Genomic DNA, 26,769 nt, shown 5'->3' with positions numbered 1-26,769 from the left:
GAGAGACAAGAGCCTAATGTTATGACCCAGGAGTAATTCTCTGTCCCTTCTTATCTGAGTACTTGCCTTTTAGTCCTTAGAAAAAAAATCTTTTAAGTTAAGTAATTCTTATTTTAAGTTTAAAGATACAAGGACTTGTTGCTTAAGTACCTCCCAGTTTGGCAAGCATCTCCCAAGTGTAGTAGGCTGCTCTAGAAAGACCCAAAGGAAGTGGGCAGCGATGTGATTTCAGAGGCACAGAATGTGCTGGAAAATGCTGCCCCCATTGCTGGCATTCTTGTGGAGGTTCTTGGCCAGCCACGGAGGAGGAGGAGGAGTGTTCAGAGTGGAGTGATAGACAGCTCTGTGCAGTCACAGTTTATAGAGGTCGCCAGGTTCCACAGTGGGAACAATGAACCACTTCAGAATCCTCCCACACTGACTATATAGGGGCACAAAACAAGTTTGTGAGTGGGCTCTGCGCTTTCCTCTTTGGAACAGCCTCAGAAAGACGGCAGCTCAAGGGTATCCAAGCTTAAGATGCTCCCCGGGAATGCTCACCCTTTCCTACCTGATTGCTGGGGCAACCTTCAGTAGGAAAAAGTTCATCCAGGTAACGAGAAGAAGCTACTGGTCTCCACTCTGCAGAAGGCCTGAAGGAGAGTGAAGAAGGCGAAGTCTTAGGCAGGGATGGGCAGGGGGGCGGATGGATGAGGGATGGGGCAGGGTTGATGGGGGTGCCTGGAACTCCGCGGGCAGCAGTGAGGGGAGCAGAGCACCAAGGGGTGGTGCACCTATTAACACTCTTTCTCTGGGCACTCTTGCCTAGAGCTGGAGAAGCGAATCCCGGGAGAAGAGGCTGAGGATGGTTTTGAGGTGTCTGCCCTGCACGGGGGCCAGCACAGTGCCCAAAACAGCCTGTAATGTAGAACTGGGGAACCCTGGGCAGCCCTCCCCCTGCCCCCTGACCAAGGTGAGGCTGCTTCTTCCCACAACTGTGCTTATGACTCTGTCTTTCACTGGGGTGGGGGTAGGGGTAGGGAGCAGAGCAGCCGCCGCTGACCACACTGAGAAGGCTACTAGATGGGTTGTTGTTGCTCTGCATTTGGATCCCTTGAAGTCGGCCTACTTCTCCATGCAAAGGTGAGGCTGGGTCAAGGGCCGGAAGCAATAGCCCTGGCTATGACCTTGCCCTGTGGACCTGCAGAGAGTCTGGGCAGGGAACGCTGTCTTTATTTTGCTTTCGTCCTCTCTTTCAAACCTTTGTCTCCACGGAGCATCTTTTTTTTCTTTCGGAGCAAATTTAAAATTGGCCGTCATGAAATACATCTGAATCTTATCGCCTTGGGCTTCGCCCCGAACCCTGCACTGCATTCCCCCACATGCATAGATCTGTGGGTGGAAATATTTTTTTTAAAAAAAAAGAAGAAGAAGAAGAAGAAGAAGAAGAAAAAAGAGTGACTGAGTGCACGGCTGTCTCTGTTACCCCCCAGTTGTGACGGGGCATGTTTGTAGCTGGATGGGAAAGAGTGATGGTATTATACTTCGTGTGCCTCTGTCATGGTTTGCCTAGCTCCTCCTGCCCTGGAGGTGGTTTTCCGAAATGGAATTGCACAGATGGGAAACTCTTTGTGTGAATCAGCTCTCCACATGGTTCCCTTCTCCCCGCCTCCCCCAGGGAGCAATGAAGTAGTGCACGGAGCCTTTAGGTCGCGGTCGTGATCCTTAGCCTGGCCGACGTGTGCGTGGGATTCGGCTTCGCTTCACATCTTCTACAATTCCATTTCAAGCAGCTCGATCCACATAGTAGGACTGACTGAGGTGTATCTGTCCATTGGGCTCTTTTCCCAGTCTGTGACGGGAAAACCATATTATGGGAGAAAAATAGGACAGCTACAACGCTGTTACACTAGTCCACATGTGAGGACTGTAGATTCAGTTCTTCTCACAAGTGTGTAACACAGCGGTGCGTGCACAGATTTCTCTGCTAGTGCTGTATGGCAGTGAAGTGACATTGTTTTTCTTTCCCTTCAGTGTGATTATTCACACGTGGGTTACCTGTCCGAAAGAATGGACATGAGTTCTTTGCACCTTTTCATGTGTATTTAAGAACGGAGTAAATTTCCATGCATTGGTCCATATGGTTTGGGATTAAATCAATATTTCAGGCAAAGGGTCATCCCCAGCTTCCTCTGCAGATAGCAAGCACTGAGTCAGGGGTTCTTTGCATGGCAGAATTTGTGCTGTGTCGCTGAGCTACAGTCCTTTTCTTATTTGTGTATTGCTGTGGAATATCTATAAAAGGTCATCTGTGTATGAAAACATAACTGCTGGTGGTAGTGAAGATGATATTTCAAAGCAGCCTTTATCAGTCCAATCCTTCCTGATGTTTGCTCCACAACTTCCCCAGTTCCCAATTACTATTGAAATAGCTGGGATTTTTAGGGATTGCAATCCAACAACTGGAATGCTGCAGGTTGGGGAAGGCTGCTTGAATGAGTCAAAGTTGCTTTGCATGCTTTATTGCCATAATCCTTCCATCGAGAGGAGGATTATGTGTCTAGAGATGACCAAATGCATGTCTCAAACCTTTTCCTCTCCCCCATTCTTAACATTGTTCTGTTGCCCCATTCTGTACTTTTATTCTCCTTATCTTTTTTTGCCCCAGGAATTCAGTAATGCTGACGGGGAGGAATATCCTAGTGAATTCTCAGCTCAAGGCTCACCAGCCACGCAGAATGGCCCTGAAGTTTATATTCTGCCTCTCACCGAAGTATCTTTGCCAATGTCTAGGCAACCTGGGCGCTCAGGTAATCTAGTGAAGCATTAAGCTTACTTCATTAAACACCCCCCCCTCCCCCGTAGATAGTTGCAGCAGTGATTTGCATGCTTTGTGTGTACAGAAGCATTGACAAATTAATGCTGTCCAGATGTGCAGAGCTACAATTCCCTAGGTTCCAGAATTCATGCTCAGCAAGTCCCACAAATCCGGAGATTCCCATTTTAGAGAGAAGTAACACCTGGGTAGCATCTGTTTGGGAAAGAGAGTCAGTAAAACTTTGAATTCTTCTGTTGCTGACAATCTTGGAATTATCACCTAGATTTTGTGCTTCTAAAAGAGAAACAAGGGGCCCAATTTTCCACAACTATCGGAAGAAATCTTCCCTTTAATTATTGTTATTATGCTGTAACGAACTGTGAGAATAACCTTGAAGAAGGGGAAGTGCGCATACAAATAGCAGCTCTAGAGATAGGCCAAACGTGAATGGCAAAGTCATGAATATTAAAACTGTTTTTATTATAGGGTCACAGTAGCAGAATCTTGCAACGCTGAATGTGCCTCCCCTTCCCTGCCTTTCTCCCAAAGAGAACAAGTCTGACATGTTTTCTCTAATTCCATTCCTGCTGTGGCTTCAGATTTCTCATCATGGTCTTGGCTGTTCTCTTGTCTTACTCCTCTTCATCAAAGTTATTCTCACAGTCCATTACTCATGCAGATTCAAGTTGATTAAAAAAGAAGTGGGAAGGCAGCATTTTTGTACCCAATCAGCTCAATGCTCTTTAGGACTTGGAATACTTACAACCATTTTAAAGATACACACTTTTGTAGCGTAGAATCCATCCCACCAAGTATTTCTATCACAATAAACATCTTAGACTTTTTTTTTTAAAAAAATTTTTTTTCTTCTACCAAAGATCGGCATAGTTATCCCACTGCACATTCTTAATATGTTCCTTCGGTAATGGTACATATCCTTTCATAGAAAAAGATGGCATCGAACAGTGGGATGGAGTGGGGGACATAATAGGAATGGCACTACGGTATTAGATCCTCTGTACTATTAAGAGCTGCATACAAATAAATAGATAAAATATGCCATTTTGGTGCTGCACAGAATGACCCAGAGTGTCTACACTTTACATCCTCCATATATATGGGGACTAAATTCACAGAGGTCTCAGAGATTGCCTGGACATCCTGGGAATGTAACTCAGATGCATTTAGAGAGCATAAGCTCATTCACAGGCTGCTGCTTCTTCTCCTTCTCCTCCTTTTCTCCTTCTCCTTCTCCTCCTCCTTCTTCTTCCTTCTCCTCCTCCTCCCCTTCTCCATCAGTCTTGACTCCCAGTGACAGCTATACACAATAATAAATGTTTAGAATATCCATGTTGCTAAGGAGAATGGAAAAGAGCAAAAAAGACAATAAGGATATCCCCACCCATCTTCAGGCTTTGCTCTGAATATGTTATGTATTTTTTATGTAGTGATCTTTCTACCTTGTAAAACACAGATTTTATTTTGATCTCACAAACCCCAGTGCTTGAAGTGTCTTCTTAAAACCTTTTTTAATGGAAGTCTTTTCTTTACAAAATACCTTTAATGCCACCATACTAATTTTGTTGGGTGTGTCAGTTTTGAGTTAACATAATGTACTCCCCCACCCCTGCAATGTTCTGCTTTTTAGTTTAATATTTCATTGCTATAGGCTATGGGGCTGAAATAATAAAGCCTCCCTTGGTCAGAAAGCTCTCCAGATGTGTGGATTTCAATTCTCAGAATACTGTAGCCTGCATGACCATGGCCAAAAATCCTGAAAGCTGAAGTCCATTACATTTGGAGTGTGGCCAGGTTGGTGATAGCTGCTATAGTGAGGTAGAAGCTTTTGAGTTATGTAGAATATTTCACCAGAAAATCAGACATTCTGTGTAAAATGAAAGCTTTTACCATGAAATATTGCTTGATATGTTTTATATACACCCCCAACCTCTGTTCAGAGTTATTAATTCAGTAGAGGGAATTATAGCTAATGTTACAAGAATTGCCTGCAATGAGCTAAAGTAAGAGGGCCTTACACTAGGCCTCATAATGGTATGTGTCCAACACTCTTGGTTTATTCTCCCAAGATCCTGTTCTGCAGATAACTGCTTAGATGTCTTCTGTCCTTTTGGCCTCAGACATCTTTTTTTGTGTACCGCAAGTCTCCAGGCTTCGTATCTCCCAACTCACCTTTGTCAAGGAAATCCATGAGCTTGGCTGGATTCCCCCACAACCCACTTGCAGCTGCTTGATAGAGAATATGTTGAGGTGGATCAAATCCCCTTTTAATCATGGAATTCAGTTCCCATAGGCCCACCTCTGTCCTGTGATGTCAATGCTTTGTTGCCATTGGAAACAGTTGAGGAGAAGAAGGATTTTTCTCTAGCGTATTTCCCCCGTCCATTTGTTTACAGCACCTAATGATGGCTTGGTTCTTGAGTCCCATTCCTCTGAATGTTGTAGTCATGCTTTGTCACACATCTTCTCACATCTAAGGATGATGTATTTGCTGCCTAGGTTGCATATTTCCATTGAATAGCCTAGAGGGGAGGCCATGCATTCTTCCTTCCTCATTCCTCATTTTTATTTCAAAATCCTGTGGATTGCCCCTAAAGCAAGAGATCCCAAATCTTGCTTTAGTCATTTTAGTGCCAGGTATAAACAGAAGAGGAGAGCTAGTAATGGCAGTCCTTTCTTCAATAAGCGCCTGCTGCTCTAATTTCTGGGTGCTAGAACTTTGTAATTACCTATTGCCGCACAGCATATCCGTGGTGATATTCCAAATTTTCTCCTCTCCCTCTCTCCCCCCTTAACTAGTATCTTCTGGATTATTCTGGTTTCCACACATACGTATGCGGTAGCGTGAGTTGCCAATGCCACCTTGTGGGCTCAATGTGGCAAGGCATTCTGATTTAGGGGACATGAGAAGTTGTAGGGCACCTTCCCCCTGTTGCATAGACCTGGAGAACAGGCGCCTGTGCAGCCAAGTCCTTCCATTAGCTAGCCTGGCAGCAGGCAAAAACAAGAGGTAGCGGAACAGGCTTCCCGATGAGGCATTTGCCCTTGATCTTTTCCATCTCAGCAGAGGCTGCTGCTTGTCCTGCCTGAAGGTTTTCTCTCCCTCACGAACATCGGAGACAAAGGCCTTTTTGATCCCAGATCCCACGGGCCCTGCATTCCTTCCCATGTGAAGCAACTGAGGAATCCGAGACGTGTCCCTCTGGGTAGGAGGGAGAGGGACGAGCCACTTAGCCATGCGATGGCTCCGCTCTGCTCTGCCCACACTCTGTAGCCCAGTGGAGCATTGTGTGATCCAAACGGACCCCATAAAGAATGGATTCAATGTTTTAAGTTCTAGCCACCACTGCCGGGGACAACAATAAAGCCTTTGCTTCTCAGTGTGATGGAAACAGTGGTGTCTGGCACTGAGGGAATGAAGGGTGGCATTGCTGCATTTGGGACATGGGAGAGCCTGTTTGAGTAGACCCTGAACAGATGCTTTCTAAATGCCTGGGAGCTTAGGCAGACATCTGACTGTAGCAGAAAGCTCCTTGTTTTCTTCCTGCGCTTGGGAAGAATTCTTCGGCCCCAACTTGACTCTGCCAGCGTAGCAAAGAATTGCAATGAACCCGGTTCCAGAAGTTGATATCTCCATTTTTCTCTGAGGATTTTCCTGTATCTGTACCTGCATGCAGCTGTTGTCCCAGGCCTCTTCTTCTGCAGAAAGCTAGGATGAGACAGCATGGGGTCAAGGCGGAACAGAGACCAACTGATCAGAAAGAGAGTGCAGAAATTCAGACTGCTCTATGTGTTCCTTCACAGTGCAGTTGCTCAAGTCCACTGACCTGGGACGTCACAGCCTGCTATACCTCAAAGAAATTGGCCATGGATGGTTTGGCAAGGTAAGCTGGGCTGATCACCAATCTTCAATTAACACAGGAAGGATGGGAAGAAAGAGTGGGGACACAGAGAAAGAACCAAGGCCAAGGGGAGTGGATTTAGTAAGTTGAAAGAATAGAGTCGGTTTTATTCTTAGGCATAGGTCCTGTCCCTTGGAGTAGTGCTTTTGGCAGCAGAGGAGCGAGACTGTGGAACAATATATATTAGCTTACAGGATTAAAAATTGAAATGTCAATTCTGCATTAGCTCCTAGTACACTAAAGTGAGCAAGTGAGTGGAAAGAACAAAAGTGTGCTATTGTTGAGGGGAAATTGGCAAAAGAGGAGAGGCAGAGGTTCAAAAGTAAGGATAACTCTGCAACTACTAGATTAGATCTGGCACTTCCCATAGACCCCATGCAGGAGCTCTGATTTTTCCTGTATTTATTTCTGTTGCCTCCTATTTGGGTGTCACAGAAAGTTCACCTGGTTTTCCATTAAATTTCCACAGAAAGCCAGCTGAAGAACTGATAGCAAAGTCGCTTTAAGACCCTGGAGCCTAACAGCAGGGTAAACAAGAATTCGTGTGCAGAGAGAGGTGATGGGTAGGACATAGAAACCAAATGACTCTTTTATGGGGTATTATAACCTGAAAAATAGTTGAGAGCTAGACAGTGGAGTAAATATCACAAAGTAAATACGTGAATTAAATTGTTATGTGGAACATAAAAAACTTAAAAGCCAACTTATAAAGATAATTCATGCTAATTTGTCCTGAATCACTGTAGTTGCTGAGTGAACTTGTGCTTTTGCAAAAAGCTTGGGTTGTGATTGCTAGTGGAACATTAAGTCACACATTGGAAAACTACTGATCAAAACATTGGCTTGGTACCGTGGATGACTAATGTTCTTATGCTTGAAAGTTTCCCAGTATTGTTTAAGAATGTTCATACGTGAAAAACTAAGGGCGAGAAGGGTTAGCAAATTCCTTATTCTTGCTGGATTATCAAGCTGCAGTAAATTTCATGATGGCTCTCTGGTGGCTACTTAAGAGGATATTGATCTATTAATACAATTTTACATGACAATTATCGTGGCCCTCCCTAGCTCATAAAGTCATTATCATCCTAAATCAGAAGTGCAAGATCCCAGACCATGATGCCTATCACTTTCTCTCTTTCATTTTAGGTGTTCCTTGGTGAGGTAAATGCAGGGTTGAGCAGTACTCAGGTGGTGGTGAAGGAGCTTAAGGCCAGTGCCAGCGTGCAGGATCAAATGCAGTTCTTGGAAGAGGCACAACCTTACAGGTAGGTTCTCTCACGCCTTTCAGTAGCAGGCTATGGGCTATCTAGATTTCCTCAGCATTCTGACAAAATTTCTGTGGAGCTGCACCTGTGAGCATACTACTGCTAGAATTGTTCTTTTATTTGTGGCTGTTACAGTTCCAGCCAGGATCTGTGTATGAGGTATGGAAACATAAGGCTTATGTGAATAGAAACTATCAGCTTTCCTATGTTGACAGAACAGGGTTGGATCATAAGAGATGGTGATGAAAATATCTCTAGATCAAAGCATCAGTATCAAGAAGCAACTTTAAGACCATCTGTAATTTGGTCTGACACTGGCAAAGGAGTAAAAGAGAGATTGCTCAACTTCAGAAATTCCTGAATGTAGGACTCATACTCTTAATAAAATAAAATAAAATAAAATGCAAGTGTTAAGTTTTTTTAAAAAAATAATGACCCAAATATAAGATTTTTGTATTACTTTGAGAACAGGCTCATTCCAGCCTTCTTACCCAATATATTATGACACTTCGGTTAAGATTATCAAAATCTTGCAAGGTTTGAGGGCTTTGAAATTTTGGATCTTTTATGGTGTCCCTCCCTCAAATAAATGATATTGAGAAGTTATGAGAGGAACTACATGCTTGTAATCCTTAAAGGAAACCTAGAGATAAGATTGAAAATAAAGGTATCCTTGAATTGAGCTTCACTCTTGATGATACATCCAAGATGTTTTTATGGAAGTTTTACAAAATGTAGTTTGCTACTGTCTTTCTTCAGGATGGTTCTTTCTACTTGCTAATCAAACCTACAGGTGCTTCCTAGGTGCTAACTAAAGGCTAACTAGGGTTGGTCCTATTTTAGCTTCTGAAATATCAAGGTAGCTTACTCAGTATTACATCTTCTCTCTCTGTATAAATCCTGGAGTAGCAAAGAAATTTCTTGTTGAATCCAGAGAATCTGACCAAGATACACCGAAGGGGAGGGAGAGTGCTGGAGGAGCAATGAATTACTTTACTGACTCATGAACAAACAGTCCTTATTGTTTATGAGATAGCTGGCACCGCTTAGGACCCATTTATTCAGTGCCAGTTTGTAGTTGCATCATAGGAACCCTTCCCTGTCCTTATATAAACTGGTGTGAAAGTTGCTTGAAAGAGAAAAGGAGCACCTTCGAACAAAATCCTTTTTCATCTAACCTAGTTGAGGTGTCACCTGTAAGCCTAGTGTACTGCTTCCTGGCTATGATCACCCTGCTCCTTGCTTGGTCTTTAGCTGTTGCCTCACTACTGTAGCCCTTTGATTTCTCTCATTCTATACTGCTGATACACCTCAACCCACCATGAACCAAATCCCCTGCCAGGTCTGCAAATTTTCCCAAGCCTTCTCTTATGTGGCTCTAGACTCTGCCGCTTGCTTATTTCCTTCCAGTCTCACCTGCACCTCTTACCTTTCTGCCCAGGGCACTCCAGCATACCAATCTCCTGCAGTGCTTGGCTCAGTGTGCGGAGGTGACCCCCTATCTGCTGGTGATGGAATTTTGCCCATTGGTAAGTCCATTAAATGGAGGGGAAAATACCAATTTCCCCTCTTCCCTTCAGCTTTGGGACAGGAGAAGGACAAAAGTGCGGTTGGTGAAAGAGCTGTTCCTTTGGTTGAGTTGTCCTGTTCTCCTGACTCTTGCTGGGGTCATCTGAAACCGTTGCTTCAGCAGGTATGTTTCGAGTTTACAGAAGTGCACCTTTTCATTCTCTCTGCAATGAGCTACTTTGGCTTGTTAACAACAGGTGGAGAGATGCCCCTCTTTTACCTATGGAACTGAAACAGGAGGCTTTCTTCTGTCTGCCCAGATATGCAGAATTCCAACGTGGCTAGGAATTCTTAAAAAAAACCCTCCATCTTGAGGGGGACAAATCTGAACCACCGTGGTCCCATTATTATTATTTTTGACCACATTGCAGAATTGCTTCTCCTCATTCCCCTTATTCTTTTTCAACCACTCACACCTCACAGAGAGATCTTGAGGCCGTTGTGGTTGTGGCTAATGCTGCTGCCACTCCCAACAGGGTGACCTGAAGGGCTACCTACGAAGCTGCCATGCTGCAGAGGCTCTGGCACCAGATCCCTTGACATTGCAACGCATGGCCTGCGAGGTTTCCTGTGGCCTGCTGCATCTTCATCGCAACAACTACGTCCATAGGTAAGTTGAGAAGATTTGTTTGCTTGCCCTGCTTTCAGGTTAAGGGCCTAAAAAAGAAAATGGAAAACAGTTCTCTTCAAGAATTGGCAGAGTCAAAATGGTTAGATGGAGAACTCAGAAAAGAGAACTCTTTCGGGAGAACTTAACAGATGCTTTTTTCAAAGCTCTCCTGAGGTAGCTATCAGTATATCCGTAGGTCTTTAGACATACAGGTAGTCCTCGACCACAATTGAGCCCAAAATTTATGTTGCGAAGCGAGACATTTGCTAAGTGAGTTTTGCCCCACTTTATGATCTTTCTTGCCACCGTTGTTAAGTGAATCAATGAAATTGTTAAGTTAGTAACATGGGGGTTAAGTGCATCTGGCTTCCCCATTGGTCTTGCTTGTCAGAAAGTTGCAAAAGGGGATCACATGACCCTGGGCCACTGCGACCACCATAAATAGGAACCAGTTGCCAAGCATTTTAGTTTTGATCACGTGACCAAGGGGATGCTGCAACATTTGTAAGTGTGAAAAACAGTCACTTTTCAGTGCTGTTGTAACTTTGAATGGTCACTAAATGAACCATTACAAGTCGAGGACTACCTGTACTAGTTTAGGGTTAAGGCCTAATCTTTTTGCAGGATTTTGAGAGAGGAATCTTATCTAGTCTTACCTGGAGACTCCAGGATTTCATCTGCTTCAACTTCTGCCATGGAACTATGGACCCTTCCATATCAGCACTGCCTTGATGATGAATCAATGATATTTTGTATGATATTATCTGAGGCCTGGTGACTAGGAGCAGGGGTGGGATGCTACTGGTTCGGCACGGTTCTATAGAACCGGTAGCTGCGAAGAGCAGCTGACACCGAACTGGTTCGGTGTTTGGCCCACCTACCTGCCCAGGCTCTAGGCTGTCCTTTATTCTGTTCTTTTCCCTCCTCAGCTGCTTTGCGCGGCACAGCTGAGATTGAAAAAAGCAGGAAAGAAAAGGATTTTCAAACGCTGTGCATCCGAGTGCAGCACTTGTCAGCTGTCCAGGGGGCACAGCTGATGATTTCTTGCAAATGCTGCACACAGGATTGTCCCCAGTTCAGAGAACCAGCAAATTGCTCCACTGGCTGGCCCCCCCCTCCCCGCCGACTCACTCCTTATCTGGCATGCGAGTCATCCAACTTGCCTGGTTTGGTAAGTTGCTATTTTTCCTTTTTTTTCCCCGACCATCAACTGTTCTGCTCTGCCAGGAGATTTAGCTTAGCTAGAAAGCAGGAAATCCTTGGATTTCTTGCTTTCTAGCTAATCTAAAAGCAGAGTTGAACCTTCCTTAGGACTGAAGCTTTTCAATGCAGACTCAGGGAGCCAATTGCAGATAGATAGATCTCTAAGTTAATCTGTGATTCTGTGAGCAACTCAATCTGCCTGCCTGCTTTGCCTGTTTTTGGGTAAAAGTTTTTATTTTTATAAAAAAAATCAATATTTACATACATGGTGTGTTGTGAGTTAATTTTATGAGTTTGATTGCAAGCAAACTTTATGTGATAAATTCAGGTTGCCGATTGCAGATAGATAGATCTTTAAGTGAATCTGTGATTCTGTGAGCAACTAAATCTGCCTGCCTGCTTTGCCTGCTTTTGGGTAAAAGTTGCTGTTTTTTATAAAAAAAATCAATAGTTACATAAATATTTGTAATATTTACATACAAGCCATGCCCACCCAATCACATGACCACCAAGCCATTACCAGGCAGCAAGACACGCCCACCCAATCACATGACTACCAAGCCACACCCACAAATTAGGCCACACCCACAGAATCAGTTGTTAAGAAATTTGAATCCCACCCCTGACTAGGAGTGGCAGTGGTGATAATCCAAGGGCATGTCTTTTCCTGAAAACAAATTTTCAAAAGCATGAGTTGGCAATTCATGGTTGGCAATTCATGCCCCACCCTATCTCCTGCTGAAATTTGGAAAGCAGGCTCTCTAAAATGATTGGGGTTAGAAAACAGAAGCCGACAAGCATAAGATATCGAGGAAAGTATTACATTTATATAAAGTTACTCTTCAGAAATGTGTTCTAATTACACCGTTCTCATGCTTTCAAATGCATTTCTTCATGCCTTCATAAATGTGTCTGTTTAAAAACTGCAGAATTTTGGCACCAACGATGGCCCATTGGGGCCTTTTAAAATTTGACAAAGATAATAAAAGTATATATGAGAGTACGGTATTCTGTTCCGCTGCTAAGGCTTTCATGCCCTCTTCTGGATTTTATTTTATACAATTATCTGGCTGGCTACAGTCAGTCCCAGAGTTTTTTCTTTCACTTACTCATTTATCATATGTATTAAATATTAAGGTGTTCCTTATCTTTTTTTATTCTGTCCTTACTCTCTTTTTCTTTATGGTTCCACCTACTTTTTCCCTGAACGTGTTGATTATTTGAAATGCAGCCTTTGCCTTAAAAAGAACCGGCAAGGGGCTAGGAATAAGGTTCTTGGGGGAGGGAGTAATGGCCCAAAGGAGAATTTGAGCCTTGATGTATTGTGGTAACTGAAGTTTGAATTTGTTTAGGCGGGGATACACAGGGTATGCTCTCTGTAACACTGACTTTCCAACCAGTCTGTCCCCCCCGCCCCGCCCCCCATTCCTGTGGCCTTGCCTGGGGACACGGGTTGCAGCATTTGGCTTCCAGCAAGAAACCAGACAAGCCTGGATAAACTTCTTCTGTTCCTGCTCTCTTCTTATCACCCGTTCCTCCCCGTCAACAATATCCTGGTGCTGAGTGAGTGGCACTCAAAGACTCCAGCATCAGTGATTTTGTTGAAGGGGGGGTGCTTTGCCATCTCCTGGAAGATCTTTTATGGACGGAAGACAGGGATGCCGTAGATGTCTCTGGTTACTGAGCTGGGAGGGACTAACAGTGCCTAGGCCAGAAGATAAGCCATTTTTTTTCTGCTTCGACATGCTTCTTTTATTCTCTTCTTTCTCTGCCTCCCCGCACCCTTCCCTCTCCTTTCTCTCTTCCAATTTAGCGTAGCTATAAAAAGGGGCATTCTCTTTCAGAGCTGACATAAACATTTGATTGAGTAATTTTTAAAATGTCACATAGCCTTGCAAAGGAAGAGAAATGGGCCCGTTTGTGCTGTACTAAAGTCTCTCCTAAAATAATAATAAAAAAAGGCATCTATTTGATAGTGCTTGTTGGGCTCAGCTGTTCTTCTGAAATCGCAAAAGAGGCAAAAAAAAAAAAGATGTTGAGTAAATGTGATCAATACCACGTACCTTAGCACGCTTTCATGCAGTTGGAAGAATAGCTTATAACTACCGTCATGATCACGGATAGAAAATTATATGCCAGCAGTGGGAAGGAAAGGCTGAAATTACCTTTGGTTTTTGGTTTTTTTTCCCCCCAAAAGCCCTCTGTGACATGGATACTTACCACATTTTTTCACGGGGACATTTTCTCTGGAGGGAGATAGCTAAGATAGAGGACAGAATAAGGGTCCAAGCAGAATCAAGGTGGGCGGCTGCTTTTTGTGATTCAGTTCACAAACATTAGAGTCAGTGTGATTACTCAGGGGAGCATCTCTGCTCTGAGAATCCTCAACCCCTGTTAAGGAACAGAACAGGTAGTCCTCGACTTACAACAGTTCATTTAGGGACATTCAAAATTATAACACAGCCTTGAAAAAAGGGACTTGTGACTGTTTTTCACACTTCCAACCATTGTATTCCCATAGTCACATGATCAAAATTTAGATGCCTGGCAACTGACTCATATTTATGACGGTTGCAGTGTCCCAGGGACATAGGATTCCCGTTTTGCAACTTTCTGACAAGCAGAATCAATGGGGAAACCAGATTCACGTTAACAACTGTGGGAAAAGATCAGCAAAACTCACTTAGCAAATGTCTCATTTAGTGACATAAATTTTGGGCTCAATTGTGATTGTAAGTTGAGGACTACCTGTATTCAGGGTTTGTGGATAAACGTGCAGCAGTTTTCTTTTAAAACAACCGGAATGAGGAACAGAGATTTCACGTGGCGTAGCTTTTGTTAAATCTTGCAGAGCGCAGACTCATTAGTACAGCAGGAAGTGGGTTCCTGTCATTATTATTGCTATCTGCTTTCTGTGACATTCTTAAAGTTGCTTAGTCCATGCTCCGGTCTGGCCTTGAAAACTGGCTTCCATCTGCCAATCAAAAGGGTGTACCCTTAAAGGCAGGGTTTTATGGTAGGATGATCTTGCCAGAAAATCAAGCTGTGAGGCTGAGAGCAAGCAGAATTTATCCCAGTTGGTATATTGTTGTATGGTGGCTTGGCTTTCCAACTCTGCTTCTTTCTGAGGATTCCTTTCTTGACATATTTCCAGGGCTAATCAGAGATATTCCTTGTTGCCTATGATAAGCTAAGTAATAAAGGCTGAGTAGCAATTCTGCCCTACACAACAGTTGCCACTCCCTAGTTTAGGAGTTCTGCTGCTAATCTAATCTGCATCATAATGATCCTCTGATGCCTCATGGACAAACTCTGTTGGATATTTCTTTTGTCTAGTGACTTGGCCTTGCGGAACTGCTTACTCACAGCTGACCTTACTGTCAAAATTGGCGACTATGGCCTTTCTCACTGCAAATACAAAGTAAGTGTGTTTGGGGGCAGGGAGCTGGAAGGGGTTTGTGGGGGACTACAAGGACAGGGAGTGAGAGCACTTGCTGTTGGCAGGAGTTGGAGAGGACTTGAAAGGCTGGCAATGAAAGCAGCTCTCTTTCAGAGATGGTTGAGAGAGGATCCTGGGAAGGAGGGGAAAATGGGTAAGAGACAAATACAGGAGACGATACATCAAGGTATATCAGAAGCTAATGCGCATTCACGCATGGGATCTTATGCACATATACATTGTGAATGGATTTTTCTCATTCATACATACATATTTTATATGTGGCTGCTTTTAAAGGTGGCTCAAAAATTTAAGCCGATGCAGAAGATGGCTGGGCCAGCATTGTTGGAAATGAGGTGAATCTGCCAGTGCATTTCCAAGCTACATTTAATGTGCTCTTTGTAATATTAAAAAAAAACACCTTAAAATCTAAGCCCTCTAACTTAATGAAGCACCTGCACCTGCTTGCTCATACTTTAAGACTGCAAAGAAGGCTTTCCTTACTGGCCTGATTCTCAGGACCAAGAGGAGCTGCAAGAGAAAAGACCTTTCTGAACGTATAGATACATATCTCTTGAATGATCCTGAAAAACAAAGTTCAGGAACCCCCATAACTACCATCTGAAAAACTTACCTGTTTTCTACGATCTTCCCTTAACTGGTGTTTTTAGGGGAGTTTTGAGGGGGATGGGGAATGGGACATTGGCTTTACCCTCATTACTTTAATAAATTGTAAATATATTGTTTGTTTATTATTCCACAAGATGCTTTGGGAAGATCTGTCCTCTACAAGGCAGACCTGAAGTATTTCAAATAAAATAAAAATTAATAAACGACTAAGCCAAATGACTGGGTTGGAGAGGTGAAAGGGCCAGAAGCAATTGGTGGAGATGTTCAGTAGTGCCAACTATATTTTTTCTTGGGCAAAAGGGATTTGGCAGCTCTGACTTAGGACCGGGAATGTGGAGACTGGTGCTGTTGTTGCTGGTTTGATTGATGTGCTCTCCCTTTGGCCCTGCATGCCTGTCAGGATGACTACTTTGTGACCGCCGACCAACTATGGGTTCCACTACGCTGGGTAGCCCCTGAATTGATTGACGAAGTCCATGGCAACCTGCTGATCGTAGACCAGACTAAGACTAGCAACATCTGGTGAGAAAAATCTGGGTTGGTGTATGAAATCCACTTGGCCTGGGAAGAGAATACTGGCTCCAAAGCTTTTAGATAAAGAGGGTTAGAGAGCCAGGTTAGTCTAGTGGTTAAGGTATCAGGCTAGAAAGAGGAAGGCTGTGAGTTCTAGTCCCACTTTGGCCGTGAAAGCTAGTTGGATGACTTTGGGCTACTCACTCTCTCTCAGCCCAACCCACCTCACGTCGTGGTTGTTGTGAGGAAAATAGGAGGAATAAGGTGTGTTGGATATGTTTGCCTGATGAGTTATTTGTAAAAATAACAAAAGTGGGATACAAATTAAATAAATAATAAATAGTGTTGAAGATGCAACTGTTGTAGTAAACGTAATCTTAGTGAAGCACCTAATGTTAATTATATTTAAACTTTACTTATTGTTTATTTCTGTGCCAAATACCAAATTCTGGTGCTTGTTTTTATCATTTAGGTCTGAATTATATAAAAGAGGGTCTCCCCTTCCCCTTCCCCAATGCATCTTCTTGCTCATTAAGAAAATAGGACAGTGTTTTAAATGACAGTCTTTGAAGTATGGAATTAGCCTAACAGTTTTTGCAAGACTTAGGGTCTTGGTTATTGTAGCTAGAAGTTATTGATAGGGCTATGGAGCGGGCAGGGTGTTCATATGTATCACTGGAGTGACTCTGCTTCACAGTGTTACTGGAATTTTTCTTATAAATTGGTCTCGTTTCTGTTCTCCATGTCTGGATTTTTTCCCCCTCTTGATGGTGAATTACAAAGGATGCTTCTAGGTAAAAGTTCCTTTAAGGCAATTGTCTTGCCTTTGTCACAGAATTTTCTGGAAAATCCAGCTCCCCACCCCACAACCCTTGACATGCACCCTTTTCATTTGCTCCTACAACTTCTGTCCACGTGCACGGTATACTGGCTTTTCGTCTGGAAGCCCCTGAATATTTCAGTAACTAAGAGAGAGCGACTGTTCTGGCATCAAAGAATGTGATCTTAGGTATCAATCTTGCATTCTGACTAGAGTGTTTCTCCCCCCATTTCCCCTCTCTTGGCAGGTCTTTGGGTGTGACTATCTGGGAGCTGTTTGAGCTGGGTGGCCAGCCCTACTGTCATTATTCCGATCGGCAAGTCCTCACTTACGCTATCAAAGAGCAGCAGCTTAAACTTTCCAAACCACAGCTTCCACTCTCGCTATCTGATCGCTGGTGAGTAACCAGGTGGGGACAAGAGTTTTTTTAAGGAGGATAAGGAAGAGAAAAGGGTGATTGGAATACACTTTCTCCCGTCCTCCTTCCCCTTCCATTTTCTTTCTTTCTCTTTCTTTCTCCCAACCCTCCCTCTTACTTTGTCTTTTTTCTTTCTTTTGCCGCCTCCCGCCCCCTGCCCTGTTTTGGGCCTAGTAAGCCTCTCTGCAGCCTCCTGGGAGCAAAAACAGGGATCAGGGTCAGGGGTGGGATTCACATTTTTAACAACCGGTTCTGTGGCTTAGGTGGTGGGCGTGGCTTGGTGGTCATGTGATTGGCTGGGCGTGGCCAACTCAATATCACTCACATCGAGGCACACATCTCCTCGCCTGGCCTCTCATGACTGTGGGGATGCTGCAACAGTCGTAAGTGTAAAAAATGGTCATAAGTCACTTTTTTCAGTGCCATTGTAACTTTGAATGGTCACTCCACACAAGCAAAGTACCAGCAAAGGAGGGGAAAAAAAAACTCCAGAGAAGTTCCTGAGACAGGAAGTCTAGTCCTGCCAAGAACACAATAAGGGTCAATGGAGAGGCAGTTTCTGTAAGCAACACCAGAATGTTTCCTTCCTGCCTTCCTTACAGGATTAGGCCAGTAATTTCTTCTAACAACCGATTCTCCAAACTGCTTAGAATGTTAACAATCGGTTCTAGCGAATAGGTGCAAACTGGTAGAATCCCACCCCTGCTCAGGGGGGGCACATCCCCCTGCACCCCATTTTGGGCCTCTCAAGCCTCCCTGGAAACTCAGGAAAGCCAAAACAGTGGGGGGGGGGCATGCTGCACCCCTTCAAACAAAGCTGGTGGAGGGAAGGAGAACTTCTTCTTGAGTAGGTGTTCAACCTACTTGAACATGTAGGTATTCATCATATTTGAATAAGCAAGTGTCATGTTTGATAGTTAACGTGTTAAATCTTGTGCAATTGAATGAACGAAAGCTGGATGGACAGATAAAGGTAGTCCTTGCTTAACAACTGATCACTTAGTGACTGAAATTACAATGGACTGACTCAGAACTACATACAACCTGCTTTTGAAGTTCTGACACCTACGATCACGTGATTGCATTTTTGGGTGCTTGACGCCCTGCTCGCATTTATATCTGCTTGCAGCATCCCATGATCATGTGACTGTGATTTTTGTGTGTGTGTTTGGGGCTGGTTTCCAGAGTTTACTTCCAGGGTTTGCCCCCAAAAAAAAAGCCCATTAGGGAAAACAGGCTCAGTTTATGGTCATGGTGTTCGCTTAATGACTGCAGCGTTTGCTTAAAAATCAGAATAACAGAATTGGAAGGGACCTTGAAGGTCTTCTAGTCCAACCCCTGCTTAAGCAGGAAACCCTCTACCATTCCAGACAAGTGGCTGTCCAGTCTCTTCTTAAAAGCCTCCAGTGATGGAGCACTCACTACTTCTGAAGAAGGCAAAGCTGTTCCCATTGTTCTCACTACAAAATCACAGCAAAAATGGTTGTAATATTGTTGGCAGTCATGTGGCGATCCCCTTAATGATGATCATAATCTTGGGCTCTGTTACAGCTGTAAATTGAGCACTACCTTTGCCTGCCTAAGGAGTACAGAAGTGCATATGAGGAGAAGGAGAAGGATGTCTTGAATAGGAGCCAGTAGGGTAGCACGAATGCTAAAAAGGCTGAGATATAGTCCCAAGCTGCTTCCATAGAAGCATGGTATCTGGCCCAGAATAATATTTCGTCTAGGCCACATCTGCATCACCATCTTAAGCTTTGATAAAGATTTTGGCAGTGTGGATGGTGGGGCCAGGATGTTGATTGGAGCTGGGAAGCAAATCCTATCAGAAAAAAGCCTTGTTTTCTTCAGATGCTGTTTTCTCTGACCTTTTTTTTCTTCCTTACCCAGGTCATTTTTCTTTCTCTTTTCTGTGAAGCATTCATTATTGGTCTTAAAGTGTATTTTTGAGGACGGAATAATAGTGTTGAGAAGAGAGGACTAACCTCATACAAACAGATATATTATGGAATGAATTATGCAATTGGGGGGGGGGAGGATGAGCTCTTTGCGGGGTGCGGAATAGCCACTTTCCTGACAGCCAAGGACCTCTGCCTCACCACTGCTCTTTTCTCGCTATTCACAGGTATGAGGTTATGCAGTTTTGCTGGCTTCAGCCAGAGCAGCGCCCCACCGCAGAGGAAGTACACCTTTTGCTCTCTTACCTCTGCGCCAAGGGGGCTTCCGAAGCAGAGGAGGACTTTGAGAAGCGCTGGAATTCCATGAAACCCGGAGGCACTGGCGGTTCAGGCTCTGGCTCTAACCACATGGGCTTGGAGCTTTCCTCCTTCCCTCTTCTGGAGCACTTCTCCAACGATGGTGACGATGTTCTCACTGTGATGGAGACAAGCCATGGCCTCAACTTTGAATACAAATGGGACCAAGGGAAAGCTGAACATCTCCCAGCCTCTGCCATGAGCCCTGGTGGGGCTGCACGCTACCATGAGCTCTACTATTCGGCGAGCAGCAGCAGTGGAGGTGGGCACCTCAGCCTGGGGGTGTCCCCCTCTTGCTATGAATGTAAAATGCAGGGGTGCCCTGGTTTGCACACACCAGGGGTGGTCCCCGTGCTGAGTGCCCATAGCCCCTCTCTGAACAGTGAGTACTATATTCGCATTGAAGAGGTGGCATCTGAAGGCAGTGGGAATGACCTTGATTACACCGTATGTTCCTACAGCCCTGAGTTTAGCCATTCTTCACGCTGGCAAACCAAGGAGGACCACTATGAATCCAACAATAGTCCCACCATCTCCCTCACCATGGAACCCCTCCTGGGCCAATCAGCACACCCTGAAAGCCACTGGGAACCCTCTGATTATTACTCCTATGGAGAACAAGACAGTAAAGAGGCCCCATACTATGAGGACTCCCTGAAGGACAGTGCTGAGGAATACCTGCTCAAGGATCCCAGTGCTTCTGAGTGGCCTGGTCTAGTTTTGCAGAAAAGCATTTTTGCTGATCCACTTGGTGTGTCACCATCAGAGAATTACACCTGCAAGGAGGCTCCATCCGACTCAGTCATTCTGGAAGTGGCAGAGGAGGAGCGCTTGAGTGGTAGTCCTAGGAGCGAAAGAAATGAAAGCTCCGAATCCCCCTCTTCAGGCAAGCCTTGGACATCCAATACTTCAGCCCAAAATGATAACGATCACCTACTGCCATCGTGTGAACCCCTTGCCAAAGATAGCTGGTGCTACCGGCATATGATCACCTTCCAGGGGCTAATGGCACAGCCACTGGACACAGTGCCACGGGATGAGCCAACATTAGGGATCAAAGATCTGCGAACAGCTCTGCTAGGTGGGGAACACATGACATCATCATCTCACATAGGCTCCCCATGTCCAGATAGTGATTTGCCTGTAGAGGAAAACATTTCCATTGAAAGTGCTACATTGCCTGACATGGAAAGCTCTATAGATCCCTTGATAGACAGCAGAGTGGAGAGCCCACAAACCATCCCTCTACCATCAGGGGAAGACGTTCTGATGGGTCTGTCGTCAGCACCATCGCTGTTACCTTCCATGGAAGAAGCTGCCAGCAGCATGGAGGCTATAGATCCAACTCTGCTGGATGAATCAATAGCTGAGGTGTCAAACATAGAAGAAGACCCTATGGAAGAGACCTCCACTGGATGCTCACCTAAGTTGCCACAGGAGATCAATATAGAAAGTGGCAAGGACACCAGAAGCGAACAAGATAGAACACCAGACAAGACTGTTTCCAGTACCAGTTTCCCTGACTTGGACGAGGCCAGTGATGAGGACTCCACTGATCTTACATCTGGAGTTTTTATTGACTTCCCAATTGACTGTCTTGAGCAGCAAGATGTAATCCCTGCTTTCAAAACCTTACAGAAACAAGTAGAGACCCCAGATTCACTAGATTCATTGGATATCCCCTCTACCACCAGCTCCTGTGACACGTTCAGTCCCATAGCTTATATATCCTCGAGCCAGCCTAAGGCTCTGGATAGTGGCTATGATACAGAGAACTACGAGTCGCCTGAATTTGTCCTCAGGGAACCTCACGAGTCACGGGAATCTGAAGGTTCTGAGAAGCTGGGAACATCTGAAGATGATAAGGACGATCAAGTCAAAGAGCAGAGTCTTTCTGATTCTTTTACTGCTGAGCTACAGGCCTTGAATGAGAAGAATCCTTACCGTGACTCCGCGTATTTCTCTGACTATGATACTGAAGGTGGCACTCGGGAGGATGGCGAAGAGGACAGTGATGCTTCTGAGGAACATGAACTGGGAGTCTCCCAGTCACACACCGAAGAACTGAAGGGAAACTCTGAACCAATTGGCAGGACAGGTGAACCTCTGCCAGCTGGTCCTGAGCCCATTTGTCCACATGAAGACTGTGTGGGTTGCCTCTCTCCAGGTGCAGAGGACCAGGACACGGGGAAAGACAGAGATATTAACCCGTCACAGGAACTGTTGATGAATGAAGCAGCTCTTGATAAATTGGATTCAAACTTATTTCAGGATAAGAACAATGGGATCGTTGTGCAATCCCAGACACCAGCCCCCCTCACCAGATCTTTCGTCTTGTCTCCTGTGGTCACCAATCTAGAGGAACCCACCATAGGTGGTGAAGAAAATGAGGTAAAGGATACAGGACAGGAAAATGTGGCAAAGAACGCTGAGCAACCTGAGGAAAGACAGGCAATTGGCCATCCCAAAGGACTTCAGAGCAACCCTGGTCTCTCACTCAAACTGTCAGTACTGCCATCCCAGCTCTTATGTAGCCCTGCTGATCTTGAAGAGGAAGAAGATGACACTGAGGACAGTGATGAGTCAGATGAGGAGCTGCGGTGCTACAACATTCAGGACCAGAGTGAGGAAAGTGAGGAGGAATCGCCTGCTGTGCCCATTGTAGTGGCTGAGAGCCACAGTGCCCGTAACCTGCGCAGTCTGCTTAAGATGCCCAGCCTAGTGGTGGAGACCTTTTGTGATGACCTGGAGCGCAAGAAGAAAGCTGTTTCCTTCACTGAAGATGTTACTGTCTACCTCTTTGACCAGGTAACTTGTTGGGGAGGGGTTGAAGAGACAACATAAAGTAATTTAGAAAGGGACTCAGGGAACAGCATGCATCCTGTGTTAAATATCATCATACCACAAGGCCGAAATATGCAACCTGATTCCTCCTAGAGCAGGGGTGTCAAACTCGATTTCATTAAGGGCTGTGTCAGAGTTATGTTTGACATTGGAGGGCAGGGGGGCATGGCCGGGGGACATGGCCAGCTTGATATCTCTCATCAGGGCCTCCCTCTGCCAGCGAAAAATGGAGCTCGGGAAGGCCTCACATGCAGCTCGGGAGCTTGAGAGGCCATATTTTTGTTGGCTCCGTTTTTGTTGGCAGAGGACTGCAGGAGGCTGTTGTGGTCAAAAACAGAGCCTGGGGTCGGGGGCCGCGTGTGGCCCTCCCAAGTTCTGTTTTTGCTGGCAGAGGCACCATGGGCAGTGTATCGCTGTTTCCACAGGCCTGTGGACCTGACCTAAGCACCCTGCGGGCTTGATCAAGCCCCTGGGCTTTGAGTTTGACACCCGTGTCCTAGAAGTTTTAAATAAAAAGTTTTTTTGCCATTGCAAAGCTGGGGAGAGTTAATGGGTATCCAAAGTACGTAAAAGACACCAGGTTCTTTATATGTAATAGCTACCACATCTGGACTGCAAAATCCAGATCTTTCTAAATTTCTTTGTGGTCAACTGGATCTTTGCAGTGCTGATCTGATTATTCTACCTACTTCAATCAATTGCTTACTGGCTTCTGATTATAATACTCTGTAATCTTAGCCATAATAATACCAACCAGTCTCCTCTAACCTCCTGCCCTCAGGATGTATTGGAATACAAATCTCATCACCCATGCAAACATGATTAAGACCTTCCTGGATGAGCAAAGATTGGGAGAGTAGAAGGGGGGGTTACTATAAATAGGGGTAGCAGAACTGGAGTTTTCTGTATCTTTTCAATATACTGCTATCTAGTACTCAGATGAAGCCCAGTTAATCTGAGTAAAAGATAGCAGCATACGGTAGAGATACAGAAAACTCACTAACGCTTGGCTGTCAGTGGCTGTCTGGAATTTTGCAACCTGGATTAAGTAGTTCTAGACCAGACTAACACTAAAACAAACTACATGTCCCAGCTAAATCTTAAAGTTAGACCTCACATTTCACATAGAAATGAGCCATGAAAGAGGGAGGAGGTTGTTATGGTTGCAGCTTCTTGGATGTTGAAGGTACTAAATAAGTAACCTTTGGTTTTTCATAGGGTGCCTTGGATAATAATAGCAGAGTACAATTTTTCCTCCCTCGGGTTGTGAATTAATTGTATCCATTTAATGTTTTACATGCAGGAAAGTCCCACAAAGGAGCTTGCAGAGCAGCCTTTCCCAGGAGTGACAGAAGCTTCACCAACGCCACCTGGGCAGGTGGAGAGCAAAGGTCCTCCAGGCTTAGCAGATGAGATAAAGGCACCCAACAGCACCTCAGAAGGGAGCTCCTCTGAAGAGAATAAAAGTATGGATCAAATGAGGAATTGAGGCCTATGAGATCGTATTATAGCTTCATGACTACGTCTCTTGAATCCAGCTCATTTTGCCTTTTTCCTTAGCAAGATTAGTTACTTTATCTTCCATAGATGGTTAAGATTACGACTGAATTTGACCTGTTCGCATTTTCAGAATGCATGTACCTATTTTGACTAAACTAAAATGTGTTTCACATCGAAACTGAACACAGGTAGTCCTTGGCCTATAACCAAAGTTGCAATAGACCTACCCTTACAACATGGATTCAAAGTGCTGAGGGTCACCTCTGCTGTGGTCACATGACTAAACTTTGAGCACTTTAGCAACATGGCCGCATTTACGGCCATTTGCAGCACTTACAGACCTGTGATTGCATTTTATGATGATTTTGCCAAAATCTATCACTTCTAGTTTGGACAAAATCATACCATAGCAAGGTATTGGTTTCCTTAACAACAGCAGTGTTTGCTTAATGACCAGGGAGGCCACTTATGAGCTGCAAAAAAGGGTCATAAAATGGAGTCAGTCACATGACCTACCTATTTTACAACTATCACGACTTACTACTAGTCTCCATTACGGTCGTAAGTCAAGGACTGTCTGTATGTGCTGTACTTGGGAGTTTGTTGCTCCTTTTTCCATATGTGCATTTTCTCAGCGGAATCCAGCAGAGTCAGACAATTTGTCCCATTTCCAAAAATTCCATCAGTCTTGGAAAAAAACATCAGAAGGAATCTGGACTCATAAAAGTTTTGCAGGCCAGCATAGTGACTGCTGGTCAGTGATATACCTGGTCCTTTTCAATGGCTGCTATATTTCAGAGTCCACATTTGACTTGGGAACAAGAAGACGTTTTCAGTTTTCCCTTATTACAAACTAGTTTATGAGTAGGAATTTCCAGCTTGTAATTTGGTTGCTAAAAGCAGCTTGCTGAATAGTTTGTGATGGCCATCATAAGATCATAAAGAATGACGTTGTAGTAATGTACAGGTAAACCTCAATGTACAGGTAAACCTTATGACCACAATATAATGTACAGGTAAGCCTTATGATCACAATTGAGCCCAAAATTTCCATTGCTAATCAGGACAGTTGTTGAGTTTTGCCTTACAACCATTTACTACCTTTTTTGCCTCAATTGTTAAGTGAATCAGTGCAGTTTTTAACTTAGTAACAGAGTTGTTACATGAATCTTGACTTCCCCATTGACTTTCCTTGTCAGAAGGGTTACAAAAGGTGATCAGATGACTCCAGGACCCTGCAACCGTTATAAATATGAACCAGTCGCCAAGCACCTGAGTTTTTAACACACGACCTTGGGGATGCTGCAGAGGTCATAAGTGTGAAAAACGGTCATAAGTCATTTTTTTCAGTGCCATTGTAACTTTGGTCACTAAAGGAACGATTGTTAAGTCAAGGGTTATCTATATTTTGCATAGCAATTATTTCTTCTTCAGCCTCAAGCCCTCCAAATATGTTGTGTTTAAACGTCTAGGGAGCCTGGCCAAAATCCATCATACCTGGAAGGTGTCACATCACAGTCTGATACAGGAAATCCTGTTGGATTTTGGGAAACTTTTTGTAGAGAATGGGTGAAGGGATGTCAGCTTTCATGTCAGCCTCTTCGTCTTTCTTATACCTATCCTTTCCATTTCAGGTGGTGGCTTTGGATGGGATGATGACTTTTCCCTCATACCTGTGAAATCACCTGTCCTGCCCGCATTGACCTCAGAGGCACCTGAGGACAGTCTCCCCAGACTGTCCCCCACGCTAGTAGCTGCTCAGAAGCAAGTGCTGCCCATCCAGTTTTCACGCTTCACAGTCTCACCTGCTGCAGTATCACGGTTCTCCATCACACACGTCACTGATTCAAATGTTGAGCCTGTAGGAGGTAAGGTCTGTTCTGACATTTCAAAAACTGCAAAAGAGAGTGACCTTCATAAGGAATGGTAAGCCCCCAAGATATCCACAAGTTTTCTGTTCTTGGGGTAAGCGTTGTTGAATTCATATGATCTCATGGAGAGGTTTCACGATTAAAGCCAGGAGATTAAAAATAATATTGAAATTCTGGATAGGGCATGAAGGACTGTTCTGAACTGGTTACTTTTATCCATTGCATTGAATCCTGCCCCAGGCAGGGGCCTCTTCTAATTGTTGGTTGAATCACACTTTAACAATTTATTTTACTGAGACCCCATTAATATGAAATTATTTCAGTTTTCCCCCAAATTTTAAGAGACGATTGCAATATTTTGGCATTAAAGAAAAGGAACAGCAATGTAGAAGACAGCAGTGGCAAACTTCTTCCACAGCACTGCTGAGAAAACAATGTAAATATAACCACACAATCACCAGGAGTTAAACCAGCTTCAAGCTTGACTCAAGGGAACTTGATTTATGATGGTCTTTTTAGCGGGAGTATGGAGGTTTGCCTTTTTGTAATCCAGAGCCATTCATTCGTATGACGGTAGGAGGTTTAGGATCCTTTTTCCATACTTCCAATGTTTTTCTTTCCACTAATTTGGTGTCGTGATTAAAGTGCTGGCTTAGAAATCAGGAAAGTGAGTTCTAGTCCCAGCTTAAACACGAAAGCTAGCTGAGTGACTTTGGGCCAGTCCCTCTTTCTCAGCCCAACCCACCTCACAGAGTGCTTGTTGTAGGAAATAGAAGGGGAAAAGAGTATTAGGTACTGTATGTTAACTGCCTTGAGTAACCTGTAAAATAAAGGCAGGATACAAATTGAATTTTAAAAAATCTAATATTTCTCATTTATATAGAAACCAGGCTGGCACAAACCCCTGGAAGGTAGACGACTTGCCTGTGGAAGTTGTGAATCCCTTTTACAGACACATACGTTTTACAGTCCTTATGTCATGAACTGAATTCAAACAGTCTGTGACAGTCCTGAGGCAACTGGAGGAGACCAGATGTGTTGGAAAAGCTAAGAAAAGGGCCCCCAAGGCCTCTAGTTCTGTGGTTCCAGTTTCTAACAGCTTCTTCCCTTTTCTA

At 44.3% G+C, this 26,769-nt stretch overlaps 1 protein-coding gene across 11 annotated transcripts in view; it reads left to right on the top strand.

The window, feature by feature from the left end:
- Window positions 1-26,769, top strand: part of LMTK1 (lemur tail kinase 1) — an 86,962-nt gene that overhangs the window by 52,354 nt on the left and 7,839 nt on the right. For 4 of the 11 annotated variants that reach the window (XR_015741829.1, XM_026701776.2, XM_026701771.2 and 1 more), the window contains exons 3-14: window positions 809-952; window positions 2,648-2,789; window positions 6,620-6,699; window positions 7,864-7,982; window positions 9,424-9,511; window positions 10,028-10,161; window positions 14,701-14,785; window positions 15,834-15,955; window positions 17,014-17,163; window positions 19,310-22,247; window positions 23,587-23,749; window positions 25,418-25,651. Coding sequence is in view for 10 of the 11 variants with exons in the window: in XM_026701776.2 (XP_026557561.2) it covers window positions 809-952; window positions 2,648-2,789; window positions 6,620-6,699; window positions 7,864-7,982; window positions 9,424-9,511; window positions 10,028-10,161; window positions 14,701-14,785; window positions 15,834-15,955; window positions 17,014-17,163; window positions 19,310-22,247; window positions 23,587-23,749; window positions 25,418-25,651 (4,399 nt within the window). In the remaining variant the exon portion in view is untranslated. Of the gene's footprint in view, window positions 1-446; window positions 593-808; window positions 953-2,647; window positions 2,790-6,619; window positions 6,700-7,863; window positions 7,983-9,423; window positions 9,512-10,027; window positions 10,162-14,700; window positions 14,786-15,833; window positions 15,956-17,013; window positions 17,164-19,309; window positions 22,248-23,586; window positions 23,750-25,417; window positions 25,652-26,769 lie in introns of those variants that run through there. The other 7 variants (XM_026701772.2, XM_087924953.1, XM_026701774.2 and 4 more) reach the window with 4 other exon arrangements.

The sequence above is a fragment of the Pseudonaja textilis genome, chromosome 2 (genome assembly GCF_049901715.1).
Source record: "Pseudonaja textilis isolate UNSWEBS1 chromosome 2, rPseTex1.2, whole genome shotgun sequence".
NCBI lineage: Eukaryota > Metazoa > Chordata > Lepidosauria > Squamata > Elapidae > Pseudonaja > Pseudonaja textilis.
This window is presented reverse-complemented; position numbering and strand designations above follow the sequence as displayed.